General features: G+C 46.4%; 2 protein-coding genes across 3 annotated transcripts; one reads left to right on the top strand and one right to left on the bottom strand.

Annotated features, from left to right (window-relative positions):
* Positions 1-747: 747 nt before the first annotated feature.
* On the top strand, positions 748-8,772 carry LOC103717080 (caffeoylshikimate esterase). Of its 2 annotated transcripts, none has more exons than XM_008805324.6 (8): positions 748-1,038; positions 1,418-1,447; positions 1,712-1,841; positions 1,933-2,079; positions 2,244-2,374; positions 6,076-6,213; positions 6,997-7,095; positions 8,324-8,772. In XM_008805324.6, the coding sequence occupies exons 1-8, from the start codon at positions 748-750 to the stop codon at positions 8,537-8,539; spliced, it is 1,182 nt and encodes a 393-aa protein (XP_008803546.3). In that variant the 3' UTR covers positions 8,540-8,772. The 2 variants fall into 2 exon arrangements, with proteins under 2 accessions (XP_008803546.3, XP_088560641.2); XM_088704515.2 differs by having other exon boundaries at positions 897-1,038; positions 1,712-1,845.
* Positions 8,773-19,629: 10,857 nt separating this feature from the next.
* LOC103717081 (caffeoylshikimate esterase) lies at positions 19,630-26,260 on the bottom strand. The gene is made up of 8 exons (XM_008805327.6): positions 25,883-26,260; positions 25,467-25,496; positions 24,823-24,949; positions 24,563-24,709; positions 20,925-21,055; positions 20,705-20,842; positions 20,335-20,433; positions 19,630-20,048 (listed from the first exon to the last, which is right to left on the bottom strand). Exons 1-8 carry the CDS (start codon positions 26,015-26,017, stop codon positions 19,824-19,826), a joined length of 1,032 nt encoding a protein of 343 aa, XP_008803549.3. The 5' UTR covers positions 26,018-26,260; the 3' UTR covers positions 19,630-19,823.
* Between the last annotated feature and the right edge of the window lie 1,567 nt (positions 26,261-27,827).

Here is a 27,827-nt window from a genome sequence, read left to right as displayed (position 1 = left end):
GACAATGTTGGAAATTTTTTATTTCACAAAAAATGATTTATAAATATAATATTCCTTTAATTGATAAAATACTACTGTACTAAAATATGAAACGTGCAAATTGTATTACTATTTTTAGGACACTTTTATTATTTTTTATAATTATATAATATGTCATATTATGATTATACTTTTTATTATATGCATGTGTCCAAAACTTTTTGGTCGAAGTCTTCATCATAAATTAACATGTAGATTATTTTTTATTTTCATGCCACCAATCCAAAGAGGCTCATCACTTAAAAACTAATTTTTATTAATGGGTACTTAATGGATATTTCATGTACAATTTTTTTTAGTACAAATAAACATATAAATTATAGTTTTTAATTATTTAATTTTGTTTTGGAAAATGAAGCTTTGCTTGTGGTGCCCGGTAATGCCATGACTGCATGGCAAGCATGGGTAACTTCCTTCCTCGGTGATGATTGGAAAGGGACGTTCGAAGTTGCTCAGCTCGCGCACCCAACTCCGCACCCGACCTCCAAACGCATGTGAAGTAACATGGCATTGTGGGACCCAATAAAATTATGGATCACTGGAACATTTCCGTCGCCCACTGAGCGGTTGACCCGCTTCCCTCGCCTGCAAGATTCCAGGCAGGGCCGGAGACTAGTTTATTATTCCGTGGAGTCGGAGCTGTAGTATTCTTTTTTAAGAGCTCCGATCTGAAGAAAAACCGACTCCCCTTCTCTTGGAGCTCATCATATGGCGCTGTCTCTCAGACTGCACCACCGATTCGTCCAGGGACAACAGCCATCGGAGAAGCCCCAAAGGTCTCCGATCCGACGGCTCCGGATGCCGGATCTGGGCGGCGCGGCCAAAGGCGGGACGGCGAGGAGGGCTCTGATGCCCGTGGCCGCGCGGAAGGCGATCGAAGGGGTGGTCGAGGAGCTGAACTCGCTGGCGGCTCAGAACCTGGACTTCGCCCCCGCCCGGAGGCGCGTCCGCGCCGCCTTCCTCGATGTCCAGCAGCGCCTCGACCACTTCCTCTTCAAGGTTGGCTGCGTACCCCCTTTCCCACCGTCCGATTCATTCATAGATCTTGCAACCGTTCTCGTCGTCTTGATGGCCGGATTGAGATCCAGTCGCAGGATTGTTTCCCGCCCCACCCCAATCTCTGTGATGGGATCTCAATATTTTTCTTTTCATCTATTCTATCCTGATATCCCTCCCACGCTACTTTAGCCAACTTTCTGAAGGCTAAAGTTAAGGAGTTTTTTAAAAGATTATTGGCAGGCAGATATTTTTTTTAGCAACCAAGCAATTTTTTCTAAAAAAGTTTTTTCTGAAGGCTAATTTCTTTTTTGCTGAATAAAAAATTTATTCTCTTCTCATATGTTTCCTTTTTTTTTTATAAATTATTTATTAAGTGCAGATGGCTCCGAAAGGAATCCAAGAGGACGAGGTGAGCAGGCTTGGAACCTAGTATCGAATTTTCTTGTAAGATAACGTAAAATATGACGCTTTAACCTTTATGGAAACGCGTTTCCCGTCTTGCAAGCGTTTCTCCACCACTCGATCCACTGGCTTTTCAGTTTAGGAAATTTCTTTTTATTATTTATTGCACCGACCTCGCCTCCCCCGAGGGGCCACCTGCAAGACAACGAATAGCTTTCAGCTCGTTCGGCGAATCCATAGTTGACACGTGCCCGACTCGATTCCTCCGCAGAGGTACCAGGTTAACTCCAAGGGGGTGGAGGTTTTCTGGAAGAGGTGGCTGCCGCAAGCCGGCGTGTCCACCAGGGCCGCCCTCTTCTTCTGCCATGGCTACGGGGACACCTGTACCTTCTTCTTCGAAGGCTGGTCTCGCTCCAGATCAATCTCCGACACTTTAATCTCTCTCTGTCTTTCTCTAACTCCTTTTAACTTGAGATAGATATGCAATTACAGGCATTGCCAAAAGGATAGCCGCTTCCGGGTATGCTGTTTACGCCATGGACTATCCGGGCTTCGGCCTCTCCCAAGGCTTGCACGGCTACATCCCCAGCTTCGACGGAATGGTGGACCATGTCATCGAGCAGTATACGCTCGTCAGAGGTTGTTTTCTGATTGTTTTGATTTAATTTGCTTGTCGGGTTTTGGACGAGTATTGGTTAGGATTTGGTCGTTTTGCAAGCAAATGCAGCGCAATCGATTCAGGGTTGCTGCCGGAAAAATGTTATATTGCGGTGAATGGTGATGATGGTTTGGTGAATGTGCAGCGACGAAGGAGGTAAGGGAGCTGCCACATTTTCTGTTGGGACAGTCGATGGGAGGGGCCGTAGCTCTTAAGGTTCACTTGAAGCAACCGAAGGAATGGGACGGAGTGATTCTTGTTGCGCCGATGTGTAAGGTAAGCCTGCTGCCACGTCTCTTTGGTTCTTAGTTAAGAGAAAAAATAAATTTTTACTTGCTTTCTTTAGGATCACAGACTGAATGACCTATTAGTTATTGCTTTCTTGTTTTCCGATGATGATAGTCAAGCCCTTAGTCGAGTTTTATTGTTCAAACTTGATAATCTCCAATTGTTATCTTGATTTTGTATAATTTTTCATAGGGATTCTTGGTAAACAAACATGTTGTTTCCCATGGCTTCACTAAGGTTTCTGTAGAGCATATAGCAATGAGATCTCCGCCATCTGGTGTGAAAGGATATCTTAATTTTTCGGGAAGTGTCTTGCTCATACATTGATAAAAACATGCAAATTCGCTACCTGGATGTTGTAAGTCCCTTTTGTTGAGTTTTTTTTTAGGTGGTGGTGTTTTTTGTTGTTGGGGGGGGGGGGGGGGGGGGGGGGTGGGGTGAGGAGGGGGTGTTGCGGGGAAGAGTCCTTTAGTACTTGGATATCTCTACAGGACAAAGTCAAGGCTGGGAGTTGTGTGGGTATAGGAAAAAGAGCATAGTGTAAGAAATAAGAGAAGGGTTTTCCTCTATTAGGGTGACATAAAGGAGAGTCGAATAAGTTAAATGAGAATGCTGTTGGTATTTCGTGCCTTGTTAAGACTGCCAAATGTCAGTTTGTCTTACAGAATTACAAACGTTGTGCTTCCCCTTCGTGCAGAGGTTGAGATTCATGTATGGTTATTTTCATTAAAAAAAAAGGAGTCATGTATGGTTTAAAGTTTAACTTACTTTGTGGGGCAGAACTTCTAACATCATCTTGGCCAGCCTCAGATGGAGTACATCGTTTTTCTGCTTTTGTTATGAGCTAGTCTGAGGCAGAGGCATGAAACTCTTTTTTATGGACAGAGGCATGATCAATGGTTCATGGATGGAGATTGATCTTCAAAGTTATTATCTCGAATGAGGTAGTCTGAGGCAAGGAGGGTGGTTTTAAAAAAGAAGTTGATCTTGAGGCTTCAAGCAAGGATTAATGTGTCTGGAGTTATCTATGCGATCATAGATGATCCTAGAAGCCTACCATACAAGTGAAAATAATGGTAGAGACATTTGTACATAATCTTATCCTTAAAGAGTAGCCAAACATAGTGTTCTCAACTGTTGAGTGCTCCACTTCCTTGTTAATGTATTTATAACACCACAAATACTAATAGATATTACATAACTGCATTAAGATTTCAAAGAGAATTTCGATTTCAGAAGTTGCATGCTTGTCATGCTATAGAACTAGATGCTCATGTAATCCAATGTCAGATGCAATGAATAAGACGATGGAGAATTGGAACCGCCATTGTAGCCATACATACTGTGGCGTCAAATATGTGTGCATATGTGCTGATTAAACTGTACACATTCATGGGTAGAGATCAGTTTCAAATCATGCATCAAAGGGCAAAAGGGAAGATATCTACCTTCACATGTTTAAAGGGCTAATCGGAAATGGAAATTTGTCTTCCTGTAAAGAGTTAATTATTTTTTTTTAATAAAAACCACAAAATATGGGCTGATTTGTCAAAAGTCTTAAGGGTCAATCGGATACTATATGCATATGGAGACCACAATACCATTGTGGTCTAGTGGTAATATTCAATTTCAAAGAGGAATGCTTTGTTCCTTTACTTTGACTCTGTGAATCTTGAGGATCAAATTTTCGTACTAACGTTGAAGAAAATAAGCCACAAATAGAGGATAAACCCAATACATACTCTTTTATAAAAGCTTTTACCATTGATGCAATAATGACATGTAATGCTTGACAACTTGGAATATGTACATAGCCCCACATAGAACACAAATAGAAACATGTTCTCATCATATAGCTATTAAGATAACCTTCAAATATTTTGAGCAATAGAAAATCATATCTTCATTTTCTATCAAGTCAATGATCGTAATTAAACATATAATAGGGTCATCTATTTATGGGGTGCTTCTTTGGTGAGTGGTGTACAAACCTTGCTCTTGGAGGTTTTCGTCATTGCATTGCAAGAGAGTAATGATGTTTCAGGTCAGATAATAGTAATGTGAGAGTAAGTGTACAGAGTGATCTAAAATTCATTTAACATTGTCATAAAGTCATGATATGATTGGTGATTGATGAGCATACATCCTACTTAACATGTTGCCACTCAGGATGCATTGTCACATAAATCACGGGAACATAAATAACTGTTATAAGATAAGCAGCTGACATGGTAAGGTTTAGTACATTTTTCCCCCAGAATGATCTGATTTTAACTGTTTCCTATGGTACATACTCATATTTTTCGAAAAAAAGCCAAAATTGAGAAAGAAAAATGTTACATAATGATTATTTCAAAGAAAATTGTAAATAAAAAAATAAAAGGTAAATGATCTCGATTGCCAGCTTTTGACTTCTTATAGAATATGATTTTGCATCTTTCCTGTAACCAGTCTGTAGATCTGGTTTCTAAACATGGTGATTTCAAGTTGCGAAGGATTATTGACAGCCTTAAGACATGACAGCCCATAGATGAATAAATACCGTAGCCACAAAAGAACCATCAGAATGATCATCACTGAGACACAAAATCTGTGATGTCCTTTTTAAAAAAAATATATGTATCCTTACTTGGAGTTATTAGATATCCTGCTTTGGACCCTATAAAACAAATTTAACTTTTTGGTCTTGCTACTTATCTGCTAAATTTCTCTTTGTGATTTGTCTGCTGAGAGCCTGAAAGAAAAGGTCAAACTATTTTTAGCTTGTGGAATTTTTTGATTGGGTTTGTAGGATAGAGCAATCCTTTGAGTGGAGAGAAATTTGAAGATTGAAAGGTCAAATTTGTAAGCTTGAATCTCAAGGATCATGATCTGTGTCATAGTTATAAAGAACAACAGGATGTGTAGGCAAATGATGTTATCTATACACTACGTGGTACAAACCCCAAGCCTGATGAAAAAGAGAAGCTTGAGAAGCTTGCGATGGCGGTGAAAGTCATCTAATTTATAGGAAAATGACTTCTCCTTGTTCATCAGGCTTGAATTGGTATTGTAGCTATACCGATACCTAGTGCTAGTATGGATTTAGACTGTCCTTGAAATATTTTACTGCAAAATCATGATTTCTTGCTTTTCTAAATCGAAGTCTCGAAATTCTAAGATGAGATTTTTTTAGAATGAAATGGTCGGTTGATAAAGTTGAGGGAATTCAAATGGAAGCCATAAGGTGAGGTGGTATTGAGAATCATCTATTTCAAAAATTCTGTTTGTAATAAATCTATTCAGCTTGATGATTTTAATGATTTTTAAGAATTCTTATGGTACATTCATGCAATAATTTTTACAAAATCATAAATTTCTTATTAAAGAAGCATGTAGGAGTAATTACGAAGAGTGTCCAAGCACAGATACCTATGCTTTTGGTAGCCTGTTGTTGTTGCTTCTGTTTAGATAACAAACCTATAATTCTTTCTTGTTCAGTCAATTTCTATTTGTTAACCCAAACTTTTATCTATTACAGTAAATTGCAATTTGTCTATGATGAAGTGTATTAATGATTATTTGCCTAGTATCAGTTACGTTATCAAGGTCTCTTTATCCATGGTTTCTTTGTTCCTTACATGAATTAAATAATATCAAGACATCAAAAACTAATACATTGATGGTGCTGATGTTTCTGAACTTGTAAGATTGCAGCAGATGTAACACCACCAGGACCTGTTTTGAAGGCATTAACCTTGATGTCTTATATTTTACCTGAAGCAAAATTGTTCCCACAGAAAGATTTAGGAGATCTGGCATTCAGAGACCCCATGAAAAGAAAAGTGGTTAGTTTTCTTTGACCTTGTGTTGGAAGCTGCCACACTTGACTCTACATTCTTTTATGTTCTCCTATACAATGCTATATTTGGAAAACATACTCCTTGGGTTTGATTTAACCATTTGTGACATGTCATCTCAAACCTATAGACATCCAGTTCTGGTGATTCTTAAAGTAGATTTGCAGCATTAAGATTTGTGCATATCTGGCATGTGGAATTGTGAGAGTTAACAAATTTTACAATCATCAAGATCAAACACGACCACCACATCTTTTACCTTGTGTATTTTTTACATTATTTTCATGAGCCTTGAACCTAGCCTCATTAAGAGCCTGAGCTTCTTGCCTTACACTTTGGCATTTTTTTATCGCCGGCGCATTCTACCATGTTTTATTTGGAAGTATTGTGATACTTCACCATTATGTTGGATTTAAAACATTCATTATGTAAGATTCATCAAAATTGGCAATTATCTTTCAATCATTGATATTTATGCCAAAATTTTCATATTTTTTAGTATTACTTATAAGCACTAGTGATCAAACATCCATAGTTATATTGGGCAATGGACAAAAACTTAAAACATATGGAATTTCTTTCTTTTTTGGTTACCATACTTTGATTCAACTATTGACTTATCTGGTTGTCCCATGTTGTCCCATGTATTCATTCCTTGTTACAGCATTGCTTAAGCACATGGTGGGAAAATGAATTTAAGCTTTTTTTCCTTCTACTTTTTTTTCTTCTTGAAATAATTGCATTTAGTGAAAAACTGTTATTTACTTTTAGGCCGAGTTCAATGTCATATCTTACTCTGATCAAATGCGATTGAGGACAGCTGTTGAACTTATAAAGGCTACACAAGATATTGAATCGCAACTCGAGAAGGTTAGTTACTTTTATTAAAGTTCTTATCTTATATTTCCTCTTCTTTTACTGCATCATTTTGATCACAAATACATTGTTTGCATCAGTTTGGAAATGTTAAGTTATTGCGTTTGAAAATAGTAACAGAAGGTACACAAATGTTAGTATTATTATGATAGGAAGAATGCAAAGAAGAGCATGCTTGCAATGCCAATAAAACTGTTACTACTAAATTTTCTTTCATAGTTATGTATATTTTATTTGCAAAAAAAGTCCATGATGGTTATTTGTGGTCCTTGTAAGTTACATCTTCGAATTCATGCAAATAGCATTGCAGGAATTGTAAATCAAGTTATGGGAGCAATATTTACAGAGTAATAAGGATCACGGATCTTAACCAACAAATCTGATAATATTTATGGGAAGTCGATTTTATGGATTTGGGTGAGATCCATAATAAATTGTGAAACAATTCATTACCAGCTCTCAAATAAATGTGAATCCTTTGAGTTGGCACCGAATTCCTATCCAGTGCAACTTGTCCAGAAAGGGGATATCTATTTGACCTAGAAGATCGGTTAACATATTAGTGACTGACCTTATTGGTTATGCAATTTTGCTTCATGTAACTAGGGAGCAGCCCTTCAAGATTTTCTTAGATCTTGAAGAGTCTAGACAAGGAGGAGAGAAGGTGGGGTATGATATAAGAAAATTCATCACTCTCTTGGGCACATTTAATTAGCCAAAGTATCAGATTAAAACACAACTCCTATAGGTGACAGAGAGAGAGGAATAAGGCATGCTCGCTTTTCCTTTTGCCCCTTTTATTTTCTTTTTCTTTCCATTAATGGGAGCCTTGTATCCATTTAATAGACAGACCAGCATCTCAAAGTTAGCGCAGATGTGGCACCATTCAGCTCGTATTCGGTCTAGTTTTATAAATAGAATTTAAAATAAGATTTTCTGAAAAATCCTTTTCCTTTTCTAGGGATACTAGAGTATTAAACATTTCATGTAATGTTTCTCATCGTACCCAGCCACAAAACCAGAACAGAATTCTATTTGAGAATATTGTTACCAAATCAGAACATATATAAGCCCTGTTTTAATTACAATAAATTCTTATTCCTGAAATATTTTATGTTACCTTCCAAATTCTGCATTAGTAACAATCAGATGCGTCATTATACTTATTCTCGTGCCCAAATGCAAAAAATTTCTAGGTTTTCACCTATTACAAAATCTTCAGGTTTCCTCTCCAGTGCTGATTCTCCATGGAGCTGCAGACAAGGTGACGGACCCAAACGTGAGCAAGTTCCTCTATGATAAGGCTAGTACCAAAGACAAAACCCTCAAGCTGTATGAAGGAGGCTATCATTCTATTATGGAGGGGGAACCTGATGATAGGATTGAAAGTGTCATTAATGATATCATAGCCTGGCTAGATTCTCATTGTGCCCTTTGATTAATTTGGCATTTGGGATGCAGGTTGAGTCTCCTTCCACTAGATTGTTTTTGCCGTTGCAGGTTGGAGCACGGTGCCCAGCTTTACGTCTTGTTAAATCTTAGACTTCCCTTGCTTATTCTTTTCATTCCTTCAACTTCTGTTATGATTCTGGCTTAAGGTTACTCTTCTGCCAATGCCTTTTGATACCTGTGCATCAATGCCTATCATGTCATCATGAACTCTGAGCTAAACTGTGGCATGTAAAGCTGTGGTGGAGTAGTGATCCTAGATCAATAAATCCCAAAATTAAGAGTGATTTATCAAGATACCGTTCAATGAAAATAAAAATTAATTTCTTAAGTTGTTTTTGGTAATGTGATATCTAGGTTCATATGAGCAGAAATTACTAATGCATACATCATTTTCACATGAATAACCTTATGATATTTATCATTTTAACTATTCATGCTGGGATGCGAATGGGCTTGGTGCAGGCTGAGTGTTTGCAAACTATTTCAATGGGCCGGGCCAAGGACCTGGCCCAAACAGGCCCTGAGGTTGGCCCATTTGCATCCTTCCATTCATGCACTTAAACTTATTATAAAGTATTTTTAATTTATAAATTATTTATTTAACATTTTAATCTGAATAACATAATAAATAATAAAATTTTGTATTTGTTATTTCATATAATATTATATTGTAATAATATTATTGTAATATAATAATATGATATTGTCATTAATATAACAGTAATAATAATAATAATAATAATGTAATTTTATTATTGTTGCTGGTGGTCCAAACCGAGAACGATTGGCACAGCGGTGTGAACGGGGTTCCGTTTGAGTTGCCTTGGTTGGTGTTGATTGCGCTCCACCTTCCACCGGGAAACCTGCAAGCAAGCCTCGCACCACCACTGGGGTAGTGGGGGCCTTCCGACGATCAAGTCAGAGGAGATTGGAGGAGAAGGAGAGATAATAGTAGCAAGTAAGAGAATGCTCTGGAAGTTCTTGCTTCCCCCCCTCCTCCTCCCAGCCGCATATATACCAGGCTGGGGGGTCTTTCAAGGGGGTTCGTCATCGTGGGGCACGATGGAGCTGCCACTGACACGGCCGTTACAGGGCGTCGTGGGGCAGCGCTGGGTACGGCCATGACAGGGCGTAGTGGAGCTCCGCCTTGTACGGCTGTTACAGGGGATCGTGGAGCAGCGCCAGATACAACCGTTGCAGGGAGTAGTGGAGCAGGAGGCTGCGGCGTGCCTCTGGGGAATAGCCTGTCGTTGTCGAGAGATGTCCGACTCGGGGTCGGGCTGCGGAGACGAAGATGTCCGACTCGGGGTCGGATTGCTGGATCAAGGGGCTGCCGACTCGGGGTCGGGCTGCGGAGCCGAAGATGTCCGACTCGGGGTCGGATTGCTGGATCAAGGGGCTGCCGACTCGGGGTCGGGCTGCGGAGCCGAAGATGTCCGACTCGGAGTCGGATTGCTGGATCAAGGGGCTGCCGACTCGGGGTCGGGCTGCGGAGCCGAAGATGTCCGACTCGGGGTCGGATTGCTGGATCAAGGGGCAGCCGACTCGGGGTCGGGCTGCGGAGCCGAAGATGTCCGACTCGGGGTCGGATTGCTGGATCAAGGGGCAGCCGACTCGGGGTCGGGCTGCGGAGCCGAAGATGTCCGACTCGGGGTCGGATTGCTGGATCAAGGGGCAGCCGACTCGGGGTCAGGCTGCGGAGCCGAAGATGTCCGACTCGGGGTCGGATTGCTGGATCAAGGGGCTGCCGTAGTCTTCCTGGGCGCGCGTGCCGGTCACGTGGGGCATGGTGGCTAAGTTCCCCCGTAACAGTAGCCCCCCACTTCCGAGCCTGGAACCAGAAGGGGAACGGGTGAAGGGAGTGATGCTTCGAGATTGCCGCCATCCCTCGGAGAGGCGCGCGCGCTTCGAGCTCCCCGCCTTCTTTATGGCGTATGGCGGTTGTTGCTGACCTGGCAGTCTGAGGATTTTGGCGGACATCCTTCCTTAATGGCGTCGATTCGCCTTTGGGGCGCGAGCGACCCTTCGGCAGCCAGGCGTCCTCTGGCGTCACCGAGGCGTCACCCACCTTTCCGCCTATTTAACCGGGGGCCCTCCTCCGTCCGCCTTTCTCTTTACGGACATCTTCGAGTTTCTCCTTTGCGCTGCCGTCATTGCCGTCGGACTGTTCGCTTGCTCCTCCTTTGACGCTCTCGGAGCCGTTCTTCCTTCTTTTCCGGTGAGTTGCCCCATTCTTCAATTTAAGGCTCTCCATACTTTCTCCTTTTGTATTAGTGTACTCCAGTCGTTCCGGTCCTTTCCCCCTTCTTGACCCCGTCCTGACCGTAGATTCACTGGCCATTAGGGATGGGCGAAGTGAGAGCAGACCGCATTAAGTCGGAGCTGGTCGCCGAAGACCTAGATAGGTTCGTGGCTCGATACCACCTTCCCGAGGCCTGCAATGTTACGCTCCCGGGGCCTGAGGAGAGGATGTCCCATCCTCCTCCAGGGAAGGTTGCCATCAATGAGGGCATTCTTCAGGCCGGGTTCCGCTTTCCCCCCTCGGACTTAGTCGTTCAGGTGCTTCGGGGTTTAAGAGTGGCGCCGACGCAACTGGTGCCGAACTCATGGCGCGCCCTGACGGCCTTTCAGGTTCTCTGCCGCATGCACGAGGTTCCCGCCACCCTGAATGTTTTTTGGGAATGCTACGGCCTGAGCGGCCACCCCCAGGACAAAGGGTGGTGGTGCTTTGCGGCGCGGCGAGGGTGCGGCCTCGTCAAGGAGGCTCCTACCTCCATTCACGGCTGGAAGGGGCGCTTCTTTTTCGTTGACGCAGATCCCTCATGGGGGATCAGGGCGACCTGGGAGACGCCGATGAAGTCCCCGATTGGCCTATCGAGGTTGTCGAGGGAGGAATCCGATGGCGTCGCCGTCTTGAAGGGGTTGGTTGCCGAGGGCCGGCTCCCCCCGGTGGCTCGCCTTATTTCCGAGGATACCTTGGTGAACGTCGGTCTGAGCTCGGTCCCCGCTGACCGTGAGCCCGCCACTATTTCTTTTTTAGCTCTTTTCTCCTCTTTCGTCTCGTTCTTTCCTTCAGTTTCTCAACCTCCGACCACCTCGTCCTTTTTGCAGAGATCGACGACGTCATGCGGTCGGACAAGGCAACGGCTGTTGGTAGGACGTCCCTACTGGAAGCAGTCCGGAGGAAGAAACGAGCTCCTCCGAGCGGGGCCCCACCGGCGAAGAAGTCCCGCCGGCAGGCGACGCCGACAGACGGGTCCGGACCCACCGATCAGGGGGACGCCGCGGGCGCGGACCGGCAGTTGACGCTGTATCAGCCCTCCGATGCCGAGACTACCGTTTTTCCGGAGGCATCACCCGGGCGCGCCCGAGATGGACGGGTCGGACGTGATCGGTCCCCAGCCCAGCCTTCGACTCGGTCGGCTCCGGATGATACGAGGAGGGACGCGCCGAGGCCCCGGCCGAGCGGGACCCTGTCAATTCCAGGGGCGGTCCCCGCCCCGAGCATGGTCAGCATGACTCTTCCCCAAGCGATGGGTAAGGGTAAGGCTGCAGAACCACCGTCCGACTCCGGGGAGAAGTCGGGGTCGGCCTTCACTTTCGCCGGCGCCCGAAACCTCATCGAGACGGTGCTGCTGGAGAAGGACCGCAGGCAGGTCCGGGAGATGAGGGTCCCTGACATTGGGGCTGCCAGCTGCGTCTGTCTCATGTCGGTGAGTGTTCTTTTGGTCGCTTTCATCATTTATAGGCTCTGTTGATCCCCGCCTGACGCCCTCGTTTTTCCTATCTCTTAGCTCGCCCAGTACATGATCCGCCTGGAGGAGTGCTACGAGGAACAGGCGAGGCTTCTGGCGAGGGCCGAGAGCCAACTGAAGGCAGTAGAGGAGGGAGGTCAGGCTGCGGCGGGGAGGACGACCAGGGACCTCGAGATGAGGCTCCAGATGGCCGAAGAGCGGGCACTCGGCTTCGTCACCCTCGAGAAGCAACTGTTGGAGGCTCAGGAGCAACTCAAGGTTGCCTCGGGTCTCGAGGGCGAGATCAAGAAGGCGGAGGAGCGGGCCGAGAAGCAGTCCCGAAAGGCTGCCGACTACCGGGAGAGGTGGGAGAAGGCCCAGCGGTCAGCCGACAACGCCCGCAACCGAACCCGGTCTCTTGAAGCCAAGCTGGGCGAATTGGAGTCGGCCTTGGAGAAGTCCCGCGCGAGCGACCAGGAGCTTCATTCGCGCCTGGAGGAGGCTGAGGCTGCTCGCATTGCTGCCGAGGCGAAGCACAAGGAGGCTCAGGCTGATCTGCTGAGGGTCTCCTCCGAGGCGGACGACCGGATTGTGGCGAAGGTCTTGGAGGCGAAAGCTCAGATTATGGAGCGGGCAGAGGCGGCGCTGGCCGAGAAGAGTGCGGAAATCGGGCGTCAGGCGGTACAGGCTTATCGTCAGTCCGCCGAGTTCACCCGTGATATGTCGGAGGCGGTACAGGCCTATCGTCAGTCTGACGAGTTCGTCCGTGACATGTCGGACGCGGGGTCCGACTTCTTTATCTTAGGCTTCGAGGAAGGCCTGACAAGGGTGTCGGTTAAGTACCCCGAAATTGACCTGAGTGGGATCTCTCTTCTAGACTCCTCTCCGGCGCCATTGCCTGCTGATTCTCCAACCGCCTCCCTACCCCCTGCGGACGTGCCCGGCGTTCCCGACCCGGGGGTTCCTCCAAGCTGACCTTCTGTATTTTTGTTCTTTTCTTTGTGTGTTGGCGTTTTGCCAAGTTGTATGGGTCTCGGCCCTGAAACAATGAAAGTTAATGCAAATAGAGTTTCTTCATTTCACTTTCGTCCTTCTTTTTAACTCTTGGTAGCGTCTCGCTGACTCCCGACTCTTGAAATTCTTCTGGCGCTAGGCCAGGTATCTGAGGGTTAGGCCTCAGGGAATTCTTCCGGCGCTAAGCCAGGCATCCGAGGGTTAGGCCTCAGGAACTTCTTCCGGCGCTAAGCCGGGCATCCGAGGGTTAGGCCTCAGGAAATTCTTCCGGCACTAAGCCAGGCATCCGAGGGTTAGGCCTCAGGAAATTCTTCCGGCGCTAGGCCAGGCATCCGAGGGTTGGGCCTCAGGAAATTCTTCCGGCACTAGGCCAGGCATCCGAGGGTTAGGCCTCAGGAAATTCTTCCGGCACTAGGCCAGGCATCCGAGGGTTAGGCCTCAGGAACTTCTTCCGGCGCTAAGCCAGGCATCCGAGGGTTAGGCCTCAGGAACTTCTTCCGGCGCTAAGCCAGGCATCCGAGGGTTAGGCCTCAGGAAATTCCGCTCGTTGGTCGGCCAAGGCTGGCGCAAGCCGAGGCGACCGGTCGGGGCTTCAGGCTAGTTTGCTCCCGGGATGATCATCGGGTTAGCCTGGCATCCGAGGGCCAAGCCTCGGGAGATTCCGCTCGTTGGTCGGCCAAGGCTGGCGCAAGCCGAGGCGACCGGTCGGGGCTTCAGGCTAGTCTGCTCCCGGGATGATCATCGGGTTAGCCTGGCATCCGAGGGCCGAGCCTCGGGAGATTCCGCTCGTTGGTCGGCCAAGGCTGGCGCAAGCCGAGGCGACCGGTCGGGGCTTCAGGCTAGTCTGCTCCCGGGATGATCATCGAGTTAGCCTGGCATCTGAGGGTTGTCAGGCCTCAGGAAATTCTGCTCGTTGGTCGGCCAAGGCTGGCGCAAGCCGAGGCGACCGGTCGGGGCTTCAGGCTAGTCTGCTCCCGGGATGATCATCGGGTTAGCCTGGCATCCGAGGGCCGAGCCTCGGGAAATTCCGCTCGTTGGTCGGCCAAGGATGGCGCAAGCCGAGGCGACCGGTCGGGGCTTCAGGCTAGTCTGCTCCCGGGATGATCATCGGGTTAGCCTGGCATCCGAGGGCCGAGCCTCGGGAAATTCCGCTCGCTGGTCGTGCGCCTGTCGCTTGCCGCCCGACGGGATTTCTCCATGGCCAGCTGCGATCGTGTTTCTCCTCCTCTCCAAGCGTCGCCTGGGGAACACCAGATGGGCATTAAATGCTAATTGAGGGGTTACCTGGGAAATCGGATCGCCAGTTGCTGCTTGCGAGGAGTGTCAGTTAAGCGGCCGCGATACGCGCGTTCTTCGAGGCGGATGCGGCCTGGGCGCGAGCGGAGATATGTGGACCTAGGGGTACAGGCCATCCGGAGTGTCCTGCACAAAGAATGCGATTAAGGAGAATAACGCTTAGGAAATCGCGGGAAGATACGCCTCGAGAGCCGGATCGGCTCCGGATTCAATGCGCCCGCATTTATTGGAGCCACCCGCAACGGAACGACCGGGGGGCCGCAGTTTGGCTATAAATATAGGTGCAGGTGCGATGGAGCCTGCCAAGCCGGAGCTGTTCAGGTTGCCATGGATCGTGGGCCTCCTCTCCGGCGCATGGTTGAGAGACCCCTACCGAAGGAACGGGAGGCGCGCCCTTCGCGACTTCCGCCAACTAGCCGTTTCATCTGGGATCAACAAGGAGGTTCTCCCCGACGGAACTCTGCTCTAGGCGTTTCATCCGGAATCACGTCTCCCCTCCTTGAAGTTCAGCCTCCCGATTGAGCTCCGCGCCAGACGCTTGATCCGGGACCGCGCCTCCATATGCTCTTCTCCCTTGTATCCCTTCTCTCCCCTAACACTGGGGAGGACCGGAATATCCCTTGGAGGTGGCGTTCCCCTGGAGGCAGCGGGAGCTTCTTCTGCGGCGGCTCCTCGTCTTTTTCGTGAGGCGTGGATGGCGCCTCTGGGTAGGAGCAGTGTGGACTTCTCCTTCGTCCACTTCTTCTTCATCCGCGCCGGCTCTTCGTCTTTTTCGTGAGACGTCGATGGCGCCTCCGGTTGGAAGCACCCACTTCCGGTGGGATTGCAGCCGCTTCGGATGGAGGTTTCGGGATCCCAGATCTTCAGCTCCTCGGAGTCTCCACCTCTTCTTTACTTTCTTTACACCCTAATTCTCCTCTGGGAATTCCTCGTAATCACACGAGCACGCCATTGTAACCAGAAATTATTGAAATGAAAAGTGTTATACATTTTTGAACTGTCTTTCTGGCATTGTTGTTCTACTGGTAATACATCCGCAGGTTAGCGGAATTCCAGCTCCTTGGAATTTCTCGACCATCTAGGGCCTCCAACTGGTAGGAGCCAGGTCGGTTTACCCAGCGAACCTTATACGGGCCTTCCCAATTTGGCGCTAGCTTCCCTCGCTTCTTCCAAGAGATCCAGGTTCCCTCGGAGTTGCTCCGAATTGGCCTCGGGTCGGTGCGCGGCCACCCGAGGTGAGGGGAGTCCGAGCTCCACGGGGACAACGGCTTCCGTGCCATAGGTTAGGCTGAAAGGCGTTTCCCCGGTAGGGGTCCGATGCGTGGTCCGATACGCCCAAAGGACATTCTTGAGTTCTTCGACCCAAGCTTGCCCCGTCCGACCGATTCGCGCTTTGATTCCTTGGAGGATTGTCCGATTTGTGACCTCGGCCTCGCCGTTGGTTTGGGGATGCGACACAGATGTGAACCGATGCTCGATCCCGAACTCCTCGCAGAAGTCACGGAAATGCTTGTTGTCGAACTGTCGACCATTATCCGAGATGAGGACCCGAGGTACCCCAAATCGGACAATGATGTTCTTCTTCACGAACTTCCGGACTTGCGCCTCCGTGATAGTGGCCAGCGGCTCTGCCTCCACCCACTTGGTGAAGTAGTCGATTGCAACAATCAAAAATTTCCGCTGGGCTGAAGCGACGGGGAATGGTCCGAGGATATCCATTCCCCACTGTGCGAAGGGCCAGGGTGCGGTGATCGGGGCCAAGGGGACAGAAGGGACTCTCTGGACGTTAGCGTGGCGCTGGCAGGCGTCGCATTTCCGCACGTGATCCTTCGAGTCCTCCAACAAGGTAGGCCAATAATAGCCTTGCCTCATGATCTTGTGCGCTAAGGACCTAGCCCCCTGCGTTCCTCACGGGCCGGGGGCAGCCCCCAGTGATAGTGTGGATCACGCCCGCGACGGGTCGATTCTGCTCCCGAGGCTCCTGAGGAGCCGGGTCGGCCAGACGCGGGTCTGCGGGGGGACGTCGGTCGTTCACATATCGACCGAGACGCCCTCGGCGGATAAGAGCCTCGATCTCGTCCCGAAGCTGGAAGCAGTCTTCGGTGTCGTGGCCGTGGTCCCGGTGGTACTCACAGTACGCCCGAGAGGGCCTCCTCCCAGGAATCTTCTTCATCTGTCTCGGGACCGGGAGGTCCTCCCGCCCCTTGATTTCCATGAGGATCTGGGCCCGGGGAGTCAGGAGAGGGGTGTACCGGTTGAAACGTCGGGGCGGAGAACGAGGGCGTAGGGCGCCGTTGTTCCTCGCCGGCGACAGGCTTCTGCGCCGACGTTGAGGCGTCGGGCTCCTCCTCTGGCGTGCCTCTTTTCGCCTTTTCTTCCCGAGCTTTGGAGGGATCTCGGCGGCCTCCTTGCTCCGGTGGGCGGCCGCCTCCTCGGCGTCCGCATACTGGTTCGCCCGGGACAACAGCTCCGGGAAGCTCCGCGGCAGGCGTTTGTCCAGGGAGAAGGTGAGTCTGCCCTTTCGGAAGCCACGCTTCAGGGCTGAAAGAGCCACCTCCTGGCTCAGGTTCCGGACTTCCAGCGTAGCCTTGTTGAAGCGGGTAAGATAATCCCGCAAGCTTTCTCCCTCGTTTTGCCGGACATCAAAGAGGGAGTCGGAGACCAGTCGCCGCCGGCTACTGACGGCGAAATGGGTGATGAAGAGGCGAGTAAACTGGTCGAAGGACTGGATTGAGTTAGCCTCCAAGCCGGCGAACCACGCCCTTGCCGGGCCACGGAGGGTCGCCGGGAAGGCCTTGCAGAGGAGAGGATCTGATGCTCCGTGGAGGAGCATAAGGGTCCTGAAACTCTCGACGTGATCCCGCGGGTCCGCCGCCCCGTCATAGGGCTCGATCGCCGGCATTTTAAACCCCGGCGGATTCGGGGTCCGCAGGATCCTCGAGGCAAGCGCCGGCTGGGAGGAGATCTCCAAGTCGGCGAAGGGATCTTTGGAGTGGCCCTTCAGGACCTGGAGTTGTCGGTGGAGATCGTCCACCCGCCGGTCCAGGGAGCGCGACCGATGGGTGGGAGACAAGGAGCACCGAGAGGGGGACCGACTGGAGCGCGGGTTCCTTGAGGACTGGGGGATCTGGGAACGCGCCCGGGCCCGCCTCTCGTACCCCGCGCAGCTCCGATGGGAAGGTCCTGGCAGAATGGACCGTGCTCGAGAATCTTCCTCGCGCCGGCGCTCCTCCCCATGGGAGAGGAAGGAGCGCGGGTTGAGGAGGACAGGTGAGCGCTCAGGGAGCAGCGGCTCCTGGGCCCGCTGCGGCGCCCGAGACATCACACCCTGCAGGTTCTGCACTGCCTCCGCGAGGGTGCGAACCTGCTGGGCTAACTGGTCGAACTGAGCGGCTTCGACCATCTGAATGGGAGGTGGAGCGGTGGAATGTTGCTGAGAATGTGTTGGAGACGCAGCGGCCTCCCGGCCGGAGGCGCGAGAGGCCCCGCGACCGGAGGCATTGGAAGCTCCACGACCACCTCGCCGTGCCATTACGATCGCTCTGAGATTCGGGCCCTTCCTCTAGCGCCAACTGTTGCTGGTGGTCCAAACCGAGAACGATTGGCACAGCGGTGTGAACGGGGTTCCGTTTGAGTTGCCTTGGTTGGTGTTGATTGCGCTCCACCTTCCACCGGAAAACCTGCAAGCAAGCCTCGCACCACCACTGGGGTAGTGGGGGCCCTCCGACGATCAAGTCAGAGGAGATTGGAGGAGAAGGAGAGATAATAGTAGCAAGTAAGAGAATGCTCTGGAAGTTCTTGTTTCCCCCCCCTCCTCCTCCCAGCCGCATATATACCAGGCTGGGGGGTCTTTCAGGGGGGTTCGTCATCGTGGGGCACGATGGAGCTGCCACTGACACGGCCGTTACAGGGCGTCGTGGGGCAGCGCTGGGTACGGCCATGACAGGGCGTAGTGGAGCTCCGCCTTGTACGGCTGTTACAGGGGATCGTGGAGCAGCGCCAGATACAACCGTTGCAGGGAGTAGTGGAGCAGGAGGCTGCAGCGTGCCTCTGGGGAATAGCCTGTCGTTGTCGAGAGATGTCCGACTCGGGGTCGGGCTGCGGAGACGAAGATGTCCGACTCGGGGTCGGATTGCTGGATCAAGGGGCTGCCGACTCGGGGTCGGGCTGCGGAGCCGAAGATGTCCGACTCGGAGTCGGATTGCTGGATCAAGGGGCTGCCGACTCGGGGTCGGGCTGCGGAGCCGAAGATGTCCGACTCGGGGTCGGATTGCTGGATCAAGGGGCAGCCGACTCGGGGTCGGGCTGCGGAGCCGAAGATGTCCGACTCGGGGTCGGATTGCTGGATCAAGGGGCTGCCGTAGTCTTCCTGGGCGCGCGTGCCGGTCACGTGGGGCATGGTGGCTAAGTTCCCCCGTAACAATTATAATATAATATAATAAATACAATACAATATAATTTTATTATGTTATATTGTGTTGTACTATTGCTATATTGTACTAACAAAATTGTTATTATAAGTTCTCAAAGATCAGAACCCACGTATGACCGTTAGTAAAATATATTTTAATATCTCAATTTAAACTTTGAAAAGTCTTTTGACCATTATACTCTTGTAAGATATTTAGAATTTCGATTCACAAGTATTTCGGAATATGTATCACTCAATAATATGAATTCAATTAGATAATGCATCATATATTGATCCATGGATAGTGTGTTCTGAGGGAAGAGGGAGAGCAAAACGCACTATAATTTACCTGGGCAAATAGGGTTCAAATATGGTATGAGCACTACGACGAGTCCTCATTCACAATAATGTTTGTATTGGAATCAATATCTTGCTTAAACATAGCATCAAACAGTTGAAAGTTCAAGCTTGTTGAGTTTAACCATGGTTATGTTTCCTTTTTTTCAGAGAACCCACCACACACTATAACTGCCTAGGTTTAGGGCTTCTGGAGGTGAATTACCCAGCAATCGAACCCAGGTGCTAAGCAGAGAGGAGTCACTATAAGTTTGTCAAGAAGCATTGCTCAAAAAAGCTCAGTAGTTCTTTTTTTTCGCAGGAGTTTGATAACAGTTGTGGTTCAGACAAGTGTTTTGACAAAAGATAGGACTGCAACTTCAACATAGGCATTCTATTCTTCTGAAAGATTATGACACCTTATTCAATAAACACAGATAGGGGTTATCATGGAGGACAAATGATAGGAAAGTTAACCATCAAGATGCTTTTCTAACGCTATGTTCGTCGAGCCAAAGAATGATGTCATCAAAGACTTGAAATATCATCTCATCCGTCTCGCCTTCGAGAAGGGAATGGCATGCATCTTTGTAAATGTGCAGCTTTTTGTCGGAGCTGCATGCCTTCTCATATAAAGCCTTACTGACTGAAGGATCTGTTACGTTATCAGCCTCACCATGTAGGATTAAAAGTGGTAGAGAGACCTGGGAAGAAAAGGAAGAACTAGTGTTGAATAACATCTTTAAAGAGACAAACATAAGCATCACAAAGTTCGACAATTTCATCATTTTCTAATGGTACATCTTTGTTAGAAACTGTTAAGACATAACAAACAACCAAGCATTTCTCCTCGTAAGTCTAATATGTATATCATAGTTCCAATGCCTAGAAAAGTCATATTCTCATTATAAATTGAAGAAATAATCAAAAAAAATAGATTAACTACTATATTTGATAACTAAACTGGAAAATGATGGGATTATTTCGTACTTCTTTCAATCGGCGTTCTATCTCTTGGCTGGTTCTCAGCAATTCGACTGCTGTCCTCAAGCGAGGTTTGTCTTTGTAAGAAATAACATTGTAACAAGTCTGCATCCAACATCAAAAAAAAAAATCCATTCATTGTTGATAAGTTAAATATGTAGGAAACAAAAGTGAAAGGGCAAAGTGTTCCCAAAACAACATTGGCAGCATGCATAAAATAACCAGAATGTTCCGGTCATATGTTTCATCAGCACATTCACCAAAAGAATGCTGCAGAATGAAATACTACTTCCACTTTACAACAAGCTGGCCTAGATCCAAACCTATCTGGTGAAATCCAAACTCACATATGGAAATGCCAAATAATCAAACAAACCTGCTCAAGTTTCTTGGGATCTTTGAAGGCCAATTCTGCTAAATCTTTTTGAGGAACTAGCTTCTCTTTTGGAAGAAACTTAGACATGCCAATCAGGAATTGCACCACAGGCCAAGGTGGAACCACATTATCTGCTATCTAATAAAACTAACTTCAGTTACTATGATGTATAGATTATAATAGTTAAAGATCCCTAATGATGCTTAGACATAATAATCACCTTACACATGGGTGCAACTAAAATTGCACCATCCCATGCATGTGGCTGTTTGAAGTGCACCTTCAAAGCAACTGCTCCACCCATGGATTCCCCAAACAGGAAGCTCGGAAGGCCATGGTATTCAGAATTTTCTGCACCAGATGGTCAGCACACTAGGTAAATTTTTACAATCTTAATGTTGACAACTATTTATTTACAAGTCAGACAACCAACAGCCATGGAACATAATATTAACAACTATTTATGTATAAGTCAGGGCATCCAAAACAAAACACCCAATCCCAAAAGAGCATCTCAAAAATGGCACAGAGTGAAGAATGAGGATCCTGAACAACCTGGAGCCTAGCAACTAAGTCTTGTTGGAAAACATTTCTGTAAGAAAATTTAACATGCCAACTACTTATCATTTTGCGGATATGCATATCCTTCCGTGTTCGTATATGCTAAGTGTCTTGAATGAATCATACTGGCCCTTGATTGACATGAGTGTGATATGGATATTTTATTCAATGTGTTTGAAACCATTATGTAAGCTTTAATATGGTTACCTAAGTAAAATATAACTTGTGACAAGAATCTTACTTCCCTAAAAGCCAATGAGATGAGCTTTTTGGGTTAAGCAATTTGCATGAATGTTTTTTTCAGAAGTTCCTATTTATTAAAACTTTCTAGAGTACCTTCTTTCTTATTTGCTAATAAGAATTGCTTTTGCTTCCATTTGCACTTTGTAGAACACAAAATGCACCAAAGCTTTGCTGTCTTGACTTGTTATTAAGAGGTGCCACAAGACCTGATAGCTTGTGCATCTTATCTTAAAAATTTTGTGAAGAGGGAACCCCATTTTATCCCTGGTGACCCTTCAAGAAGCGAATATGGGTTAGAGTGGGTTGCATTGCTAGAGCAGCGATACCTAACAATCAACTCCTTCAAGCTGACAAACATCACAATTTTGCATGTTTATAATAACTAGAAATTTGGCTAAGAATCATACATAATCTCTAGAATCCATTTAGGGCCTATTTGGATATTTCTAGATGATTGGGTTAAAAATTCCGTAGAAAGGATTCATGGACTGAGCCGTCCATTTAAACATGGCCCTGTATCAACTAAATACCATCCAACTCAAATCCTGTGGGAAGAAAAAAAGGACCTATGGAGGTCTTTTTTATTTTCCTTCCTGCAACCTAAAGACTAGGATTTAGGCTTGGGTTTGGACAAACTCTTAGAAAATGCAAGATAGATAGGCCAACACGCCCGATTCCAATTGGATTTTTAGCCTATAGGAATATGCAAGCATGCCCTTATTGTGGATGATATGCCCGAGAACTGAACAACCATCCCAAGTTCAATAATAACTGTTCTTGAGTGCTCAAGTAGAATATTAATTAGCAAACCAAGTAAATGGTAAAAAGTCATCAGCTCTTGGAATCCAAAGATTGAAACCATGGTTAACTTTTCTTGTGAGCAATTGTTCTAAACACCATTTCAAGCTCTGCATCAAGGTAGATAGAAAAGAAAATTCCTTCCCATCATTTATGTAAAGAGCAACTGAAGAGAAACCACATCCCTCTGCATAGCTAACCAGCTCCATTGTCAACCATTCACACCTAGATGGGCAAAAATCAAAATATAGTTTCACCCAAAGCAAGGACAGCTTAACTAAGATGTTCTGGTTTTGTCCAGAACAGATATGAAACTAGAGATACTTTAGAGATTCAACTTAAACTAATATAGGGAGCCAAACTTACTGTGTATATGGCTATTTACGGTAATCTTTTGTTATTCTTCATTCTTAATTTGCTGAGATCATTTCCTCTATATTGGCCTTAGATTTTATAAATTTTGAGAAGATATTGGAGTATTATTACTAAGGTTTGCCATACCATCCGGTACCATATCGTACCATACTAATACTAGTACCTAACTGATATGCAGTCTCATATCGTACCAACACTCGGTACGCATCGTTGTCTCATATAGTATTGACACTCGGTACGTCTTGTTGTCTCATACCGTACTATGTACGATACTACCAGTACAAGGTTTGGTACCGAGATAGCAAATTTTAATTATAACATTAGGTTCTAAAGAAAATTTAGAGAAAAAGTTACTCTTCTACTAAAGCCCCAGGTAATACAGAGCTCAAATCTCATATACATATAAACTACCATATGTAATATTACCATCCTAGGAAAAACAATATATTACATATAGGCATGATTCTTTTTTGGTTAATATTTCACTATTAAAAGAATTTATTTTTTTCATTGTTGCAGTCTAAACCGCTGAAATGAACCTCAAAGGGTCCAAGACCAGAATATGCTTAAAGAAAGTGTTCTCTAGTTTTTTTTCTTGAGTTATTTTATTTTCTCTTTTTTTTTTCTTGCAATCTAGACAAGCATTGGAATGAATGTAGTGTTCATAATGAAAATTAGCTCAATGTGTAGACTAATATAAGGTTAACTTCTCAGATACAACAAATTCTGATGCTAAAGGAGTTAATTGCTTCATATATGTCATACATACTATAATACCAATATCTCTTACACCCTTAAGTCGAGAAGGTCACGAATTAGGAGCCGAAAGTTGCAGATCAAAGGTCAAAAGTATGTCCTCCCCCCCCCTCTCTCTCTCTCTCTCTCTTTTCGTCTCTCTTTTGGATGAAGCCTGGAGGTACCAGCAAGGTGCTGCACATTGTGTGTCAGTACGGTAAAGTATAGTACTGCATCGATATGGTCCCCGTGCGGTGTGGTCACCAGTACCGGTTTTACGAACCTTGATGTTTGATATAAGAATATGCATGCACAAGTACTGGTGGCTACCATACTATGTCGGTTTCGACTTACTTAACATGAATCATTCATCAATATCAAATATTTCTCATATCATAAGGTATCAATTTCATAGCTAACACCATGTCATGTTGCATATCAATTGCTAACATCTAGTGGAGCCATAGTTGAACATAGATCAAAGAACACATGAATATAAGCATTTTTACATCCAAATGGCACAAAAGTTATTCCTCTCATCTCTAAAATGAATCTATATATAACACATTAAAAATTTGTCAACTTGATGTAACTTAAGGAGGTAGTCTTGTTTTTCATCCTTATGATCAGTAGGAACAAATTTCTTCCCCTAATTATGATTAAGTTCTCTAATCTATTTCTTTTGTTTAAAATGGTTGATTTAATAATACAAGCATACCTCCATAAAGGCAAAAAAACTTCTGCAAATACATGATTGATATAAAGTTATAAACTGGTCAACTTTATTCACATCAACAGAAAAATTGAATAAAACATGATCAACATACTTAGAATTGTTTGAAATTCTAGCATATGCCATATAAATGACCTCTTAAGAGAATGTATCGAAATCCTTAAGCATAAAATTGTTTCTCTCCTAAAATTCCTTATATGTGGATCAGATAATATATTATCATCGCCAACTACCATTCAATTACTATTGCATGTGATATAGTCCACAATTCTTCATATGCATAAACTTTTGAGATGACCTTATTTCTTTTAACATTTATTGTTTTGAAATTAATTTAATATTTTTTAGTTAACTAGTCGATTCATGACCAGATATTTTGGTCTATGAAGAAAATCATAAAGACAGCATCCTACCTTTGATTTTGGAGAAATGCTCAACTACATCATCAACAAGACTAACAAAACTGGGAATATATCCATGAAGTCCTTCTGAAAGACCAAATCCAGGGTAGTCCAATGCAAAAATACCATATCCAGATGATGCTAATTTCCTGGCTATACCTATGCAAAGAAAGTACATTATCTTCATAAGTCACAAGTCTGAAAGTCTGTGTCGAATACTTTGAAAATTGAAACAAATTCATGACCACTAGTTTGTACCAAGCACTAAATACCTTCAAAGAAGAATGTACAAGTATCTGCATAGCCATGACAAAAACAAACCAATGCCTTTATTGGCAAATTCTCTGGAAGCCAACTTTTGGTGAAAATTTCAACACCTCTGGAATTCACCTCATACACCTGTGTATAAGATACTAAATCAGGATCCACCTTCAAAATAAAAATATAAAGCATTCTATACTGTATACTGCAAAGCATGCAACCATTAGTCATAATGTCAAACACCTATGATGAAAGTAATGCTGCCACAGGAAACTTCATATATACTAAAATAAAGATTGAGCTCTTGAAAAGAAACTAGTAAAAAGGGTGAAGTTGGCTCTCTTTCAAAAAGCATGCATTCCTTTTAACTAGTAACTACATTAGCATTTGTCCATAACTATTCAAAGCGCATGGTCAGCATGCTTTTAGCATAGTAGCATATTTTCTATTTCTCATGAATGTGTTAAAATTCTTCCTTAAAAAAAATGCTGTAGAGTAAACGTTACCTGTGCATTGCATAGATGATGGGTTGCATTTATTCATATCTCAGACAATGACGAATAAAGAGATGGAGTTATCACTATTATTACCAATACTGTTGAACTAGTAAAAAGAAAATGACAGAAGAAATGGCAGCATGCTCAAAAGTTGTTACCTCCTTCGTTTTTACTCCAGAACATTGTGCCTATGAAAAATAACACAGAAATATTTGTTAGTTTCATTAACAAACCACCAAATAACCAAATGATAAATTTCAGAGTAGGCAGTATTGGTAAAGTCAATATTCCTTTCCTTTTTTTTTCTTTTTTTTTTCTTTTTATTCTTTCTCCACGTGGATAGATTTCAGAGTCTCGACCCCTTCTCGATTCCGTTTTCTAGAAACGGAACGGGATGGTCGGGATGCCCCGTTTCGTTTGAGATTTAAAACCTTGACTACATGTATATCGACATAAAGCACAAATTGGAAAGCGGGCAAGAAACGAAATATGAATGAAATCTCCAAAAAAAAAGAAAGAAAAAAAAAGAGGAAAAGGCTGGCTTTGAAGCGGAGAGGAACAGGGCGTGCAATACCTTAAACAAGCAATGATCGATGCCGAACTGCACATCCTTGAAGGCCTCGCGGATCCTCCGCCGTTCCGAGGCCTGATCGAGGTTCGTCTCGGAGACCATCTTGGCGAGCTCCTCGTCCACTCCCTCCCATCTCATCGCGCCTTCTCTTCTTCCTCCTCTTCTTCTCCTCTTCTTCTCCTCCTACTATTTTAGAACTTGGAGACCGAAACCGCACCCCCTGACGCCATTTAACAAGGCCAGAAAGAACGGGAGGCCCATAAAGAATGGAGATATGACTTGTGAGGCACCGACGGGAATCATCCTCGTACGCAAGTCGGGGTGGACAGGTGGAAGAAGAATAACGGCAAGCTGCGGCGAGATTTGACGACAAGACGTGTCACGGGGAGTATGAACTCTTAACTCTTTTGAAGGTTCCAAACTCGGTCAATATAAGATTTTTTTGATGCGGGTCCGCTTCGCTATGAATCAAAATAAACATGTGGCCTCACTTGACCTAACCCGGATCCGTTCTACAATAAACTAGATGGCACGTGAGCCACAGTTTGTACATGAGAAACAATTGAATTCATTATAAGCAGGAGCAGGGGCTTAAGATTAGTTTGTTTTTTAGGCCTTCTCTATAGTGGGCCGGTTTAAGGCGAACTCACAAAGAGTTCTTTTTTCTTTTCATTTTATCTTTGAGACTTTTTCTGCCATGGACCTTCTTTGAGCCGAGGTCTTAGGCCACCGCCTCGGTCGCCTAAGAGCTGAGCCAACCCTGATTATAAGCAGCAACGATCAGATCTCTCTCATATATCGCAATGTGCATGATCCAAACCATTTTCCTTAATCTTCCATCTAATATATATAATAATTTAAATATATGAAAAGGAATTATAGTACTTGTTACGGGGGAAATAAGCCGCCATGCCCCACGTGACCGGCACGCGCGCCCAGGAAGACTACGGCTGCCCTTTGATCCAGCAATCCGACCCCGAGTCGGATATCCTCGGCTCCGCAGCCCGACCCCGAGTCGGCTGCCCTTTGATCCAGCGCTCCGACCCCGAGTCGGACGTCCTCGGCTCCGCAGCCCGACCCCGAGTCGGCTGCCCCTTGATCCAGCGCTCCGACCCCGAGTCGGAGATCTCTTGATAACGACAGGCTATTCCCCAGAGGCACGCCGCGGCCTCCTGCTCCACTACTCCCTGCAACGGCTGTATCCGATGCTGCTCCACGATCTCCTGCATCAGCCGTACAAAGCGGAGCCCCACTATGCCCTGACGTGGCCGTACCCGGTGCTGCTCCATGACGCCCTGTAACGGCCATGTCAGTGGCCACACCATCGTGCCCCACGATAACGAACCCCCCTGAGAGACCCCCTAGCCAGGTATATATGCGGCTGGGGGGAGAAAGGGGGGAGGTGAGCAATATCTCCCAGAGCACTCTCTTACTTGCGATTATCACCTCTCCTCCTCCTCCAATCTCCTCTGACTTGACCGTCGGAGGGCCATCACCACCCTGGTGGTGGTGCAAGGCTTGTTTGCAGGTTTCTTGGCGGAAGGTGGAGCGCAACCAACACCAACCAAGACAACTCAGACGGAACCCCGTTCACACCGCAGTGCCAATCGTTCTCGGTTTGGACCACCAGCAACAGTTGGCGCTAGAGGAAGGGCCGAATCTTAGAACGATCGTAATGGCACGGCGAGGTGGTCGTGGAGCTTCCAATGCTTCCGGTCGCGGAGCCTCTCGCGCCTCCGGCCGAGAGGCTGCTGCGTCCCCAACGCACTCTCAGCAGCACTCCACCGCCCCTTCTCCCATTCAGACGGTCGAAGCTGCTCAGTTCGACCAGCTAGCCCAGCAGGTTCGCACCCTCGCGGAGGCAGTGCAGAATCTGCAGGGTGTGATCTCTCGGGTGCCGCAACGGGCTCAGGAGCCGCTGCCCCCCGAGCACTCGCCTCTTCCTCAC

The sequence above is a fragment of the Phoenix dactylifera genome, chromosome 9 (assembly GCF_051530095.1).
Source record: "Phoenix dactylifera cultivar Ajwa chromosome 9, Ajwa_hap1_PhDact_Kaust_v1.1, whole genome shotgun sequence".
In the NCBI taxonomy this organism is placed as follows: Eukaryota; Viridiplantae; Streptophyta; class Magnoliopsida; order Arecales; family Arecaceae; genus Phoenix; species Phoenix dactylifera.
Note: the sequence above shows the minus strand (reverse complement) of the source record. Positions and strands in the feature narration are given on the sequence as shown.

What these genes read in the sequence shown, in the direction of transcription:
- LOC103717080 (XM_008805324.6), top strand. Translation starts at nt 748, where the DNA reads ATGGCGCTGTCTCTCAGACTGCACCACCGATTCGTCCAGGGACAACAG. An exon ending in AAGGAATCCAAGAGGACGAG is followed by an intron (nt 1,448 to 1,711) that starts GTGAGCAGGCTT and finishes ATTCCTCCGCAG; the next exon opens with AGGTACCAGGTTAACTCCAA. An exon ending in TTGTTGCGCCGATGTGTAAG is followed by an intron (nt 2,375 to 6,075) that starts GTAAGCCTGCTG and finishes TGAACTTGTAAG; the next exon opens with ATTGCAGCAGATGTAACACC.
- LOC103717081 (XM_008805327.6), bottom strand. Translation starts at nt 26,017, where the DNA reads ATGAGATGGGAGGGAGTGGACGAGGAGCTCGCCAAGATGGTCTCCGAG. An exon ending in ATCCCAAGAAACTTGAGCAG is followed by an intron (nt 20,434 to 20,704) that starts GTTTGTTTGATT and finishes TGTTGGATGCAG; the next exon opens with ACTTGTTACAATGTTATTTC. An exon ending in TAGAACGCCGATTGAAAGAA is followed by an intron (nt 20,049 to 20,334) that starts GTACGAAATAAT and finishes TTTTCTTCCCAG; the next exon opens with GTCTCTCTACCACTTTTAAT.